Genomic DNA, 14,678 nt, shown 5'->3' on the forward strand with positions numbered 1-14,678 from the left:
ATGAAGCTGTCTACATGGCCAAACACAGCCATCCACCGTATTCCTCCGTCACTGAGCTCTAAACCCAGTACTGTCACATTGGATTCATCAGCGCTGTGCCTTAAAGCAACACACAGTGAGAGGCAAAGTTTTCTCTGTCTACTTGTGTTTATGAGGGGAGGACAGAGGGGGAGAAAGTTGTCTAGTACAGTACAAAAGAACAGCCACCTCAGCATTGACGCACCCGAAAAGAGTCAGGCGAAGCGGCTACATATGACACTCGTGGCCTAGATTTAAACCCTCTTCACAGGCTCTTGCACTGTGAGCCGGAGAGAGCAGCTTTAATGTTTAAATGCACTTTTGAGTGGAGGGTGAGTCTGATTTTTAACCATTATTTGCTGTTACCGGTGTGTGATGACACAAGAGCACGGATTAGAACAGGAATATATAAATAATGAATCTTATACATTCAATTTCTCATTTTGAAATTTACATTTTTTTAGGTGATAAACCCAAACTACAGCCCATGTAAACATACAAAAAACACTTTAAATTGAGTGAAGATTTGAGGTGTTTTAAGTATATTTCCAACCTTTTTTTTTTAATCACATATGACATGCCTGTGAGGCAAATCCAGTTGCAGACGATTTAAACATTGAATTTATGGCTATTTAAAATTTACTTCAACACATTGTATGGCCTTCAGAGAAAACAAGTGTTTTTTCTGCGAAAGGCTGTGATTGGGAATCAGATAGATGTCAAAATGAATTCCATTGAATCAGGCGGAAGGGAATTCAATGTATGAGTATAAGATTTTTTCTTCTTCTTTTCCCTTGTTGTCTAGTAAGGATGGATATTGCACTGCATTATTTTTGTACTGTTTATTTTTCTCTCTTTTATTTTATTTAGTTGGCATCGTTGTTTATTTTAATTGACATATTAATAACATTTCTGTTTTTAAAATGTATTTGAAAAAAGTGATATTCCAGATCAGGTGACGGATGAATTAAAAACATCATAATATAAAATAAAATAAACGTGTAAACAATTAGACTACTCTGACAAAGCTTGTGGTTTTGAACAAACACAACTTCCAAAATGTGACGTCATGTTGTCGACAACAGAAAGAAAAGAGGAAAACTACATTACAATTACATTACGTCGGTCCAAAATACCCAAATATATTTCTTCCATGGATAAACGGCTGTAATGAAAAATATTTAACGCTTTTGATTATTTCTGACTTTAAATGTTTATGCAAATACCTAGCAGGGATCTAATTAAATTAAATTTTACCTACACAAAACCCATCTTGAATATGAAAAACAGCTTTAGTGGTCAGCTTGCAGCCAAGCGTAGGTTGGCATGTCATTGGAATTCAATTCAAACTGCCATTACTTTCACGTGAAATCCTATAAATATAATGCCTATGCAATCACGCACGCTTATAGGAGCTATTGAAATGTTGTTCAGCATCTATTTGCATCCACTATCATAGTAATGACTTTTCAAGGTCTTTGAAACGCACAACTGGTCGAGCCGCTGTTCCGTAATTGAAGCAATGTGGTTATTTTCTGCACAAGCCCGACCACAACTGTTGCATTTTTATAAGCTGCATCCATCTTTATTCCAGAAAGGCGTAAAGCGTATGATACAATGAGCTCCGGCAGGATGTATGTGCAACAATTCTGAGGCAATCAATGGCGACAGCAAAGGTAAACACAGTGCTAAATGTCAACGATGCTGATTGCTCTGCTACAATATCACGTCTGGGCGGGAGACGCAAATAACCCAAATCAATAATTTAATCATTTCATATTCAAATCACGGCACAGAGGGGTCTGGATCCTATTGCAGTCTCATATCCCTGGTGTGCTGATATATTCCAATCAACAGACGCGAGCAAGCAAATGCATGAGGAATGCAGTGATTCAAAAGAACAGCGGGTAAACCACAACAGCTTCTATGTGACTGCACTGTAATAGATCATGTTCGTGCTTGGAAGCCGAAGATTTCACAAGAGGGGCTGTGTAAAACCTGTCAAAAAACTGTATGAACGTAACATTCAAATGTTTGAAAGACTTTGGAAGTTGTTTTTTCAGAGCTTGTGACTTAAATAAAACAAAAGAAAAAATTAAGATGATATTATTTTTTTTGTTCTTCATGCAGTCAGCGGATATCTTTGCAAATTTGCAAGGCATTTGTATAATGTGCACGTGATGATGGCCAAAAGAGATAGAGGGAGTGTCTCAATCAACCCTGATCTAACGGGACAACGTTTCATAATCTTCCATCAGCATGTAAATTCCGCTGAATGAGATTCATTTTTTAATATTTAATAATGAATTGTTCAATTATGGAAAAACACGTGTGTTCTGATTGAACCATCTGTTTATAAACATGCAAGCTCTTCCAGCCGGAATGTTTGGAGTCTGTGTAATACTTGAACAAGTCGTGTTTTGGTTGGAAACTAAACTTGGAGAGAAAACCACAACAGTGTGCGATTGGGGAAATCAAAATTGTAAACAGACACAAAGAGAGAACAAATCTGTGAATACAGCTGTGAATCATCAGAAGATTCCATCTTGCCACATCATTTCAGAATACTTCTACACAGACTTCTACACGGCTCAATAACAAAGACCTCAAGTTTCTCATGCAAGTAACTTAGGCTATTAATGCCCATTTTAGAGCATAAAACATTATATGTCGTTTTAGCCTACGATCTGAAATACATTTTTGACATTTTCAATCGTGGTTTGTGAGGAGAGAAACTCTTGAAACACTGAATTCTTGATCTAGTTTTTGTTGTGCTATCAAAAACATCTAAAACAGATGTTGAGTAAACGGTAAACAAGCTCTAGCTATGCAAAATTATTTGGCGAACTGAATTTAGTTCTCTGATCTTGAGTCTAATAAATATGATCTTATTTTTTTGTATTATTTTTGCCGGCATTGACAACATGGCTTAACATTTGGGTGTGTCACTTTAGTGAATTCTATTATCGAAATTTAAAGATGTTAATAGTCTACACTTTGGTACAAAAGCACCATTTTTCGATGTGGATGTAGTTCAAATAGAATTGAATAGTCATTTCATTTATCGTATTTTTGATAGCCGAAGGTTGATATTCCAGGTTGCTCAATCAACAAAGAGCAGACATTGTTAAATACAAAGATTTTATTTAACAATGTTGTTGCCGACAAAGCTTCACCTTTTGTTCCTGGCTTCTGACGCCGGTTTGAGCATTTCCTGAGTTTAACCCTCACAAGAGTCATTATGTTTTCCAATGACTCTTCATACAAATAAATGCTTTACTCTCAAAAGAATACACACAACCCAAATAGATCTTTGAGCTTGTTGACAAGGAGCATCTCGAGCCGAGACTCCCGGTAGGGTTTTTGTGTTGTCAAGGATGTGTGTGAGGGAGTTTAAAGTGCGTTCATGTGTGCATGTTCATGAGTGTGTTGTTCAGCATGAGTCCTTCTCTCTCCTCGACAGCTGCAAAACACCAGTTTGGAATCCAAGCAAATGGTCTTTGACTTCATGACATTCTATACAAAACACTAACAAACACAATAACGACTGGATTAAGTTCTAGCATTCAACGTCAGAGCCTGCAGCCACGGATCACTGGTGGGGGGGTCGAAGGTAGGAAGTCAGATCACATTCTCACACTCACACCTGGGAACACACTCACAGGCTGCCACTATTGGTGACCGAGCTGCTCCACTGGAACTATAAAAGGTTAAGTGCTAGGAGGTCACAGCCTCCATGGTAGGAGTTGAGGGATTTAAACTGTCAGGATTCTCACTCTAGCGCGAGTCCCGAAGCTCTCAACTTTGACCTTTCAATTTGTGCCCGTTTGTTTTCATGTGTCAATACATGACTGATGGCAAAAAATGTTAAGGATGTTAAAACACATGGGACTTTAAGTCTCTGTGTCTTTTATTGCTCTACAAATGTATACTTCTCGATTCAGAATGGGATTCAAAACTTAAATATGACTGTAAATATATAATGTTGATGCAGTCTATATTAAGCTAATAAACAGATCCATCAAGATCGTTGGTTTAGCCCAAGAACTCCTTCAGGATAAGCTCCATGCGAATTCCCCCCACGAGAAAACCTTTTGTGATTAAGGCTTTTTTTGTGCTACTGTTCTGTTCAAATGAATGATAATCAGAACTTTCTCTTTCATTGAAACGGTATCAGTTCATGAATTCTTGGTAACCTTGTGTAAAATGAACTTGCGATTGCTTCTGAGAATGATCTTACAAAACATCTGAATCTTTTCTTTACAGCTTCAAGAAGTGAATTCAATTCAATTGTTCCCTCTGAACTGGCATGAATGGACGGACGGATGCATTTCTTCATCAATTTTTGAAACAGTTTCTGAAACCGACTTTGCCCTTCTCCTGATGTGTCTTGCTGTGTGTGTCGCAGATGTACGTGCACAATGGTCCATCTCACACATATACACACCTGCATGAAGACAATAGGGCATCCTGCCACTTTTGCAATTGACAGACACTTTTATTTGTGCAGGCTTTTCCTTGATTCTCTGAGGCTCCTGTGTTTGTCTCGGTGGTGTCTTGACCTTTTAAAGCATGTATTTTATTGAATATTGTTTTGTTATTCTTTAAGCGCTTTGTGGCCCTGGTCTGGAAAAGCGCTCTTCAAATATTAGTTACTTACTTACTTACAGGTGCCTTGACAGAACATGCGCTCAGAGGATGGCGTTTTCACAATAGGGAGCCCATTGTTTTCAGACAAAATAGCCACATTCTTGGTTATAATACAAAAGGCTATCATTTAAAGGCATAATTATTTTGTCTTACTTCTATCACTGTATGCAAAAGTAAAATTGCGAAGCGACCTTCAGATAAAGTAACTAATTAAATAAGCATGCATTTATACACTCAAAATAAATAAATAAATATTAATTTTCCATATATTTCAAAATATGATACTGATATAACGAACTCCATGACAAAAAAAAAACATCTTTGAGTTTAAGAAGCAAAGATAAAACACGCTGTGAATCTTCAAATCCACGTACGATTCCAGAGGGCAGTGTTCCTCTTCCTCTGTGATTAATTGATCCTGATTCTATTTCTAATTAAAAGAAGGTGGTAAATTTGACATTTTACAGGCCAGACTCAGCGGGTAAACTTACTGAGGATAAGTTGCAGCGAATGCTTTCATGGGCAGTTAAAGATCTCTGTTGTTTCACTCCTGCTGATGTCTTCAGGGAGCAGTGTCCTGATTGAAATTAATTCAATATCCTCATTGTTTAAAGCTTGGTTTTATTCACCCCCGAGCGACTCATGAACAGAGGAAATGTGAACATGGACACATCCTGCTCAAACTGGTCTTTCTGGATCATTTCATAATAAAAATGTAAAAAAAAAAGAGACTATAATACAAACTTGACTGGCACTGAATGTAACTCTTATGTATTTAAGGTAACATATGAGTGTGTTACAAAAAGTCCTTGAGCATCAGAAATACTTATGGAAGTAAATACAATTGTGACTCAATATATCTTCCAAATTAATCTTAAAATATCTTGTTTTATATATATATATATATAATATATATATATATATATATTATATATATATATATTTTTTTAATTGTATTTGTTCTTTTGCATAGACAGTATATTTAATAGGATATTGCTTTCAAAATAAACGTTTTATTTAAGCTGCATGTTTAGACAGTAACACAATATATCTTCTCAATTAGTAGATGTTTTGGCTCAGTGATGTTATAAGCCATATATTATTGGACTAACACTTTGAGGAAACACATTTGTATCACCAATTAGAGCGCTTTCTAGCACAGATGGATCCCGGTTGTCTCCAGGGACAAAGATGAGTCACATTAGGTCTCTTAAAAACAGCATCTACCCTGAAGTATCTGCAAAAACAAAGCTCCAGGTGCTTGTGATTATATAAATTGTGTTGAAGGATAAACAAATCTACTCATTCTGGAGATTATCCAAATAATTAGGAAACACACTTATATCATCTCCAATGAAAACCATGAGACACCGGTATCAACTAATGAATTATATTTTAAGTTGTTTATGAATCCAATGTGGTTCCTAATAAATTGGGACAAAATCTGAATTAAATCTATGAATTTTGTTGTATTAAATATGAGCTGGTGTTGAGAAAATGTATTTATATGTCTCACAGGTGGAAACAACATATACTTACATTAAACATGGCACTATTAAAAATAGTTTATTACTATACTGAATTCGTTGTCAGAAAGGGATAACAGGCAGTACTTTTAAGTATATGTCATACCGTTACATCATCATATTGGTATTTAAGTGCAGTGAAAAAATTAATTCAAGTTTTGGATGCATGTTTCATTTGTATTCATTGATACTGTAACACAAACAAGCACTCACACACACATCCTTACCTGTTATTGTTCGTCTTTTCTTTGTAGTTAAAACCCCAAAGAGTCACATCTCAAAGAAAACTGGACATTCCTTGTCCTGTTGAGAACAGAGAGTTGGGAGCAGGGGGTGGGGGGTGGTAAAGGGAGGGGTTGGTGGTTACTGGAGCTGACTGAATCAGAGTCTAGGTCATCCTACACAAAAGATAACCATTCTATTTAGTAAATGAAGGCAGAGTGTGAATAGCGTCACCCTCCAAATTGTGTCAAAAGCCATAATAAAGGCACAACAACCCGGCTGTTCACACACAATATTGACTCCGAGGTATCATGTGTGTCTGAGTGTGTGCGTGTGTGCGTGCGCACGTACTTTGCAACAAATCAAAACCATAACAGCCTCCTGTCTGTAGCTAGAAAACACAATTTCATGTCATAATAGCAAACATAAATAGCTAACATTTAACTGCCAAATGCAAGAAAGAAATGTCCTGTTAAAGACTTCCTCGATGTGACAACACTGTACTGGACTACATTTATGAGAAAATATCAATAAAACAATATATCGCGATATCTTTATCCATGATACTGTATCGATATTTATTTTTTTAATACATTTTTGCGCTGACGTCACACACCGGCGCAGCTGCTCTGCTGCAGTGAAGATGAGAGCGAAAGTGTGGAGGAGAAATCCGGCTACAAAATTCAACAGCACTAACTTTTGACAAAGAATATGAGCAGATAGAAGAGGCAAGAAAGGCGAAAACAAAACATAGCATTATATTTTGCCGATCTATAGAGACGAGAGAAACGTTCAGTCGACAATACGAACGTTCTTGCTGGTGTTACTGTTGACTTCATCATTGGAATCTTCCTCGATCCAATAAATTGTGCAGAAAAATGAATCAAATGATAAAATGTTCCGTTCAATTTAAATTTCACAAACTTCAGGACGATCAATGTTGACACAACAAATACATTTAACAAGTTTAGTTTATAAAAATATAATTATATATATATTTAACCTTTGAAATAACATTGTATTCTATTTTTAAGTCATTTGATGGCTTATATTTTAATCGTAAAAGCCAGAAAAAGTGTTCTTTGAAAGAAACAATATATTGTTCTTACTACAGTATCGCAATATATCGTATCGTCACACATGTATCGTGATACTGATCGTATCTTGCCAATACACAGCTCTAGTAAACATCATCATTTTTGATAATAGAAACAATAAAAAAAAGTGCTAAGCCAAATGTTTTTGACTCAAAATATGTCAAAAAGATTTAGAAATACAACAAATGAAAAATGTTATTGTTGCACTTAAATAAAGCATCCATTACCTCAAAGTTGTATTTTTTAAATAAAGAAATAGTATGTTGGAAGCAACAAGGAGTCTGAGCCCATATAAAAGGAAAGATTGTTATCTGTGTCAATATCAATCGGGAGAAGGTGAGCTGGCACATGAAAGATGGTATGCTATTCTTCTAACAGTGAATCGCTGAACTGTAAATAACTTATTTTTCAGACCCAGACAATGAGATCACACAAAGAAAGAGAGTGCAACACCAACATTTTCAGGAAGCGTGAAATATAGGTTATGGTCATTTCTCTGGGTTTTAAATACACAATAGTACGCATGAAATCTCCCTCCAGAAAAAATCATCTATCTTCTCTTGATCTATGTGATTGATGCCATGTCATCTACTACACATATATTTCCTGCGCAGTTGACAATGAGAGTGTGGGAAAATGCATTAGAACTCTCAAGAGGCTTGATAGCAAACATGCTAGTACTAATGCAGGTCAGTCTCTCTGGCAGCGCTCATCTGTCTTTGTCTGACGCTTTCACACTCGCAACACACAATCGCCGCCTGACAATTGTTCGAGATATGAGGAGATGAGCTGTTGAGTTATGCTCTACAAACCCTGGTCATGCTCTTTTGCTCTGAGGTACACAAAGATAATATACGGCGCAGAAACGACTCCTTCAGTAACAGGCCATGGAGACGTTTAATGCTATTTTAAGTAACCACTACACAGCAAATAAACAACCCATTTTGAAAATAATAATAATTTTTGGTCAGTACTTTTTAAGCACGATAAACTGAGCCATTCATTCAGTCATTTTTTCTGTATTCTTCATCAGCCTTTAGAATATGCTGTTATCTTATCAACTGTGTGGATGATGTCACAGCCAAAGCAGCGTAGAAAGGAACTTCAGTCTTACGAATAAACCTCAACACCTCTTTGCTACTGTCCAGAAAGATGGTCATCTGAGCAAACACACACGAGAGATTGCAGCTTGATCTTTAAGGCTGGCTTTTCTGAAAGGAAGCAGATGCAGAGCAAAAGGGTTTTAGATGTAATGCAGTTGAAGTAAAAGCCCAGTAAGCAGGAAATTTAAGAGGGGCACGGGGATGATTGTATTACACTCAGCGTTGATTGTCCACAATCCACTGAAGGAGGAAAATGATGTGGAAAGTATCAGAGGATATAGGAAAGGATATTCCGAACAAGAAAAGACGGAAGTTTAACCACATGGCGAGAAACAAAATAAGGTGTTTTGACGGATATTTGCAAGAAGATGTGATTTGAAGCTGAACTTCCTTTCTATTGTTTTGTAGAGGTCAAACTATTTAACAATTATTATCTACTTTTCTTCCCAACTCTCTCATTGACTAGAAACCTTGTTGTATAACAGTGAGAGATTTATGCTGCTAGCATAGAGATGACCTCATTGTTCACTGCCCCATAATTCAAATACGATTCGCTGAGTTGCATCATAAAGTGTATGACTCATTTGCAAGCACCCCCCATTTTCATGCAACTTCATGCTAAACCCCAGCACCAGACGATGACACCCGACAGTATTGTGCCGGCTCGCAATGTGAGACAAGGCACGACACCAAAAAAAGCACACCCAGTCTCCAAATGATTGCACCGGCTAGAGAAATTTTTTTTTATAAATATTTTCCTGCCTGGACCAAAATAACCTGCATCTCTTAGTAGGTTGTTACAATCACTTGGACATTGTGCCGAGTGATTGACGGCTCAGCTCATTAATGGCCATCAGTCTTCAACTCTAGAGCTAAGTGTGTGTTTGCTCGCATACATCTTCTCCCGGGGCCGCGAGGGGTGTGCTCGGGAGTCGATAATCACATTGTGTCTAAACAGGTTTTTAACACAAAAGCATTCAGCTAAAGGATGTTTGAAAGAATTGTCTTGTAAACAATTCTATCTATATAATCATGGATTTAAGTTTGTTTAAGCTTGTATGATTATATATTATGCCATAGACTTTTTTTTTACCTATGTTATTTATAAGTCAAACATCCTCATTAAGACACATTTACCAATAACATAGTTACAATATAAAGGCTGGACATAAAATCAATCCAGTGCTGTCTGAGACACAAATTACATTCTTGGAACTCTCAAATGAAAAATGGAGTGCAACATTTATTTCAACTTCAACGCTTGACTGATTAAATCCTGCAATATACTGCAAATCTATTAGTAGAAAAAAACCGACATAAAATGTAATTGAGTTTTAGTAAATGTACTTTTGGTGTTTCTTTAAGTAACTGAATCAGGGAAAGGTTTTTAACCCCTTTTGTCACGAGTCAAATTTGTAATCAGTTATTACCATTTATCTTTGCAGCAGAACAGTCCCTTAGGTGTTGCTGGCCCAAAATAATATTCTATTACTATAAATACTATATAGAGAGAGATTTATTTTCCATGCTTGTGTTATCTCAGGGTCAAAGGTGACCCGAAGGCCCGAAAACAAATGTGTTTTAGGTATCCCTTGTGTAGTCACTGGGTCAGGGTGAACAACTTCAGGACATCTGAAGCCAGGGAGGTTGTCCACCTTGACCAATAAACAACACAAGGGATACCACAAACACATTTGCCTTCTGGTCCACTCAACACTGAGATAACACAAGGGTTAATAAAGTCATAGCTGCCTTCATTTATTCTTAAACCAAAGTATGCCCCAACATGAGCTTTAAAAAGATGCTCTAGTCGACTGTATCCTCTCGTCCTTAGTCATTAATTGTGCCTTAAGCTGCAGAAGGCATAATGACTGCTTCCATCCCGCAGAGTTAAATTGTAATAGAAAAAAATAATATATTTTTATTTTCCTCTTTTTGCTTTCTTCCACTTATCCCGGTACAGGTCGCAAACACACATTGAAATATAAACCATAAAAAAAACTGATATGATAAAAAAGAAAAAGTAAATAAGCAAATAAACAGAAAACAAATATGGCAATATATTGGTGTGACCATATTTTCTGTTTTTGACAACCAATCACTGGGCCAGGATCCTGATTTTATTTAAGTTAATGAATTAAACTACAATTTTACTAGGCTCTAATTCAACATTCTACTGCACTTTTTTTCAGTTTAGTATTTATATCAATGTATTCTTTAATTTGTCTCATTTCATAATAAAATGTTGGACTACAAAAGGTGTTTTTATGTTGATCATATTAAAACTATTAATATTAAAAATAAATATTAAATCTCAATAATAGTTTAGAAGAAATAAAGGAAAAGAAGAAGGTAGTAGAAGTTTGCAGATGTTTTAGTCAAATCTACTTTATCTACCAGAAAAATAATGATTCATTCTCAATAGAAAGTAATATTGACTTTCAAAAGAAAAGTGAATAGAAAGCTGTATGTAAGCAATTTTTTTTTAACATCAAGGACACACATTTTGTCGCTCCCGCTGTGAGTCAGTCAATTCATGCTGTCAAACCTTTCTTCCCCTGCTGTTAAAAGCGGCAGTGTCCTGAGAAGCTACACCGACGACTACTGAGCGCTCCTCGTCTCACAAGAAGAATGCTGCACATCACGCGCTTCCTCAACTTCAGACAGGCAATTGTTCAACTGACTAAATCCTGCTGAGAGATATTTCTGTAATAGTCGTGTCACTTTCCACGAATAAACTCAAATTAAAATTCATTCGTGAAAAACGTGAAAACTCCAAACTCCACTGGTTTACTCACATGTTTCAAATGTCTTCGTTAAATATCCTCTTTATTACGTTATAAAGTTCCTCCCCGTCTGAAATCTAAACAAAAGTTTACAAAAGTGGATTCCATTATGACCTACTAATGGCTTCACTCCTCCTCCAGCCAGCTGTAATCATGCCTGCTTTGTTTATACAACAAGTCCGTTGGAGGTGGAGACTACCAGGATTGATGACGCTGCGTGACAAACCCATATGCTTGACCAATCACAACAAAGATGATTTGGTTACGATAAAGATAGGAGGAAGATTTTATCGCCAAAAAAACGTTTTCAGTGGGCCGGCCTTAAGCACATTCTCTAATGTAAATATTTCAGAGATAAGAGAGATTTGTACAAACAAACACGTACGTCCAAGATCAATTTAAGAGACACACATTATTTTCCCTTCAAGTGATAATTATAATTATTGGGTTTGAGTAGATGATTTCCTGAATGTCTTTGATTGGTTTTGTTAAACAAAATATGTTTATAAAAATCCATCAATTATTTTTTATTAATGAAAAAATTAAAATAATAATTAAAATACAATAACAATATAGATGATCTAGACCCATGCCATTTAAAGAAGTTGAAACAAACCAGTGGAAGTCAATGAGACTACACTGTGTTGTACTGTGTTGTGAGTCAGTGAAGTTAAGCGACGACCTTGTTAAGATGGTCATGCAGACACACAGTCAGAAGATTATTAGCAGACGTCACATACTATACAATAGTCGTGTGGTCTCAGATGGTTTTGAGTTCCCTTGACAGCATATACCTTTGAGGAGTTTGGTCATTTCAGTCCAGTAGGACAGAATTTAAAATATAATCTCTAGGTGACGTTTAAGTGCCATGTTTTAAAGGGTTTATCTCTTTAGCTGCAACAAGACCTTCTCAGAGAGAGTGGTTCAATATCACACATTTAGGGGGTTTTATCTGTAAGATTCAATGTGACACATCCAATTCTAACCAAGAGTGCCAAGATATGAGTCAAATCTGTATGTGAGATGGAACTTTTCATCAGTGTAACCACATATAGAGTTTACTCTCCCACAAACTTACATTTGTCCTACAGGAAGATGAATGTACTTCTTTTGATCATTCCGCGACATTAAGTTTGCACTTGGCCAAAAACAACTATTGGTGATGGGTTTTCTTGCACTTTTTTTTTCACATGTGACATGTATCCTTATGCTTCCCTGGGCATCAGATATGACTTCCATTGGTTTGTTTCAGATGAATGATCAGCGTCATGAAATGCTCTGTTATAGGTGCCTACTCAGTCACACACACATTCTATTCTGACGCCAAACTAAGCAGATAAACACAAAATGGGTCTCCTTTTTGTTTAGCTCTTTCATGTAGTGAAATGAAAAAAAACTTTTTCCCATTTGTTTCATTTTTCTGTCGTTGTTTTAAAAGCATTTCATGCTAAATTTGTTGACACAATTTTAGTGATAGCAAATGGCTAAACAATGCATCACAACACCATCTATTAAATACTCACTTACGGATATTGATCAAAGGGATTTCACAACAAAACATATTTAAATTCTAAACTTAAAGCTTACTAAATATCTCCACTTCATCCCCAATCAAACGTAAAGTAGAGCGACATGCTTACTGGTCTTGGTATAAACATTCATACCATCCACAAAAATAACAATCTCCTTGGAGACAGGCCTGAGCTGTTTTAACAGATACTGCCAAAATGGAAGTCTATGCATCTTCCACATGTATAATCCACTAGACTCGTCATCAAAATGAATCACGTAAGCGTTTAAAATAAATTGACGAGGGGGTCAACATTTTTCTGCTCACTTTATCCTGAGAATCACATCGGGAATGTGTCAACATACACACTATGTTCAGTGCCAGAGACTAACAAGCACCAATCCGAGGTCAGAGATGTCATTTAATTGCAAAAGCGTGCTGTTTTACGCTCTCATTATTGCCATAAACAAGTCAATAATATCATCATTGATCACGGCTTCTTCCCCATGTGTCCATTGTCAGCTGGAGAACACACTTTCAAACCTATTTTCCAAAGAGCTACAGGCTCAATAAAAACCAAATGAAGGTCATTTGCACCTCCAGAGGCCTTTTATTAAATAAAGAGTCAGTTTTCTTCGACATAAGTGATCAATGGGGTGCAGTGGCCTGCTCTCCTCCTCCTGCATCCAGCTGACAATCCACTGCAACCTCCATCAGGGCGAACATTTCCCTACATTCAAATGATGCTCTCCCATCACAGGACCTGGAAGAGCAGGTCTCCTACAACAAGTCTTTGGTTTGCATGTTAGTGACGCCCATGTCAGCCGCGGCGTGAGCATCTATGGATGCTGTACCACCACCCTGTCATCATTTGATGCTGTACCACCTCTGTCATCATTTCAATCGCAGGCCAAATTCCCATGGGTGCTCTGGGGGGGGTGGGGGGGGGGATCACCGTGGACATTCCTCAGCATCATCGGTGGTCGAAGCCGACATCGTCCCGGAGATGCCGCGACCGTGACAAAAAAAATGTGTTTTTTATGTATTTCGGGCGAGAGGAAGGACTTACCTTCTCCGCTGTCGCAGCGATGCAGGCGCAAACAGCAGCCAAAAAAAACGACGCTCTTCTTCCTCACGGGTTCACGCAGTCCCGGCGCGGGGACGGCGAGGACAAAGATAGGATCCCGTGCGTGGTTTGCGCGTCGATAAATGGTTCCCAGAAAAAGACAACAATCGTCCCCACGATCGCCGAATTCAAATGCAACGAAGCCTGGAGGATGATGTCTCTCCCTCTCTCCGTCTGTCCGGACCTCCTTCTCACCCCCTGTTTCTTTATGTCCTCGTCGACTCCTCCTGGAGGAGCAGCGGAGCAGGGGAGCGTGGACGGCAGGACTCGGCGGGGTCAGGAATGACAAACCAATTCGGAGGCGCCGTGGATGCTCACTTGATCTGCGCGGCCAGAGAAGCCTCCTTGTGTCGCGGGGCGGGCGGGGAGACGAGGAGGAGGCGAGGAGGGAGGAGGCGATGGCTCCTGCTCGGGGATGCGGAGGAGCGGGGTTGGCTGGCGCAAAACGCGGAACTGGATTTCCATCGATCTCTGGAGTTAGGGCTCCACCTGCCGAGTGCACTCACGAGCCTCCAAAAGGATTCGAATGGTTCTGGATTTGAACGGTTCCGATCCAACACCACCTGTCTGTCTTGGACAGGTAGACGAAGGTATCACATGGATCCCTAAGAATAAAGCGACAAAATATATAAATACATGT

General features: G+C 37.9%; 2 protein-coding genes across 8 annotated transcripts in view; one reads left to right on the top strand and one right to left on the bottom strand.

Moving 5' to 3' along the window:
- adgrl3.1 (adhesion G protein-coupled receptor L3.1) overlaps positions 1–14,372 on the bottom strand; it is a 90,510-nt gene extending 76,138 nt beyond the window's left edge. For 6 of the 7 annotated variants that reach the window (XM_087798392.1, XM_087798390.1, XM_087798387.1 and 3 more), the window contains exons 1-2: positions 13,982–14,372; positions 6,422–6,497 (exon numbers count right to left, since the gene is read on the bottom strand). The gene's annotated coding sequence lies outside the window, so the exon portion shown is untranslated. The remainder of the gene's footprint in view (positions 1–6,421; positions 6,498–13,981) is intronic. The other variant, XM_087798386.1, reaches the window with a different exon arrangement.
- Positions 14,321–14,678, top strand: part of LOC148088667 (multiple PDZ domain protein) — a 30,080-nt gene continuing 29,722 nt past the window's right edge. The window contains exon 1 of the mRNA XM_087796470.1: positions 14,321–14,618. Within this exon, the coding sequence (XP_087652596.1) occupies positions 14,321–14,618 (298 nt within the window). The remainder of the gene's footprint in view (positions 14,619–14,678) is intronic.

Source organism: Callionymus lyra, chromosome 1, assembly GCF_982586985.1.
Source record: "Callionymus lyra chromosome 1, fCalLyr1.hap1.1, whole genome shotgun sequence".
In the NCBI taxonomy this organism is placed as follows: domain Eukaryota; kingdom Metazoa; phylum Chordata; class Actinopteri; order Syngnathiformes; family Callionymidae; genus Callionymus; species Callionymus lyra.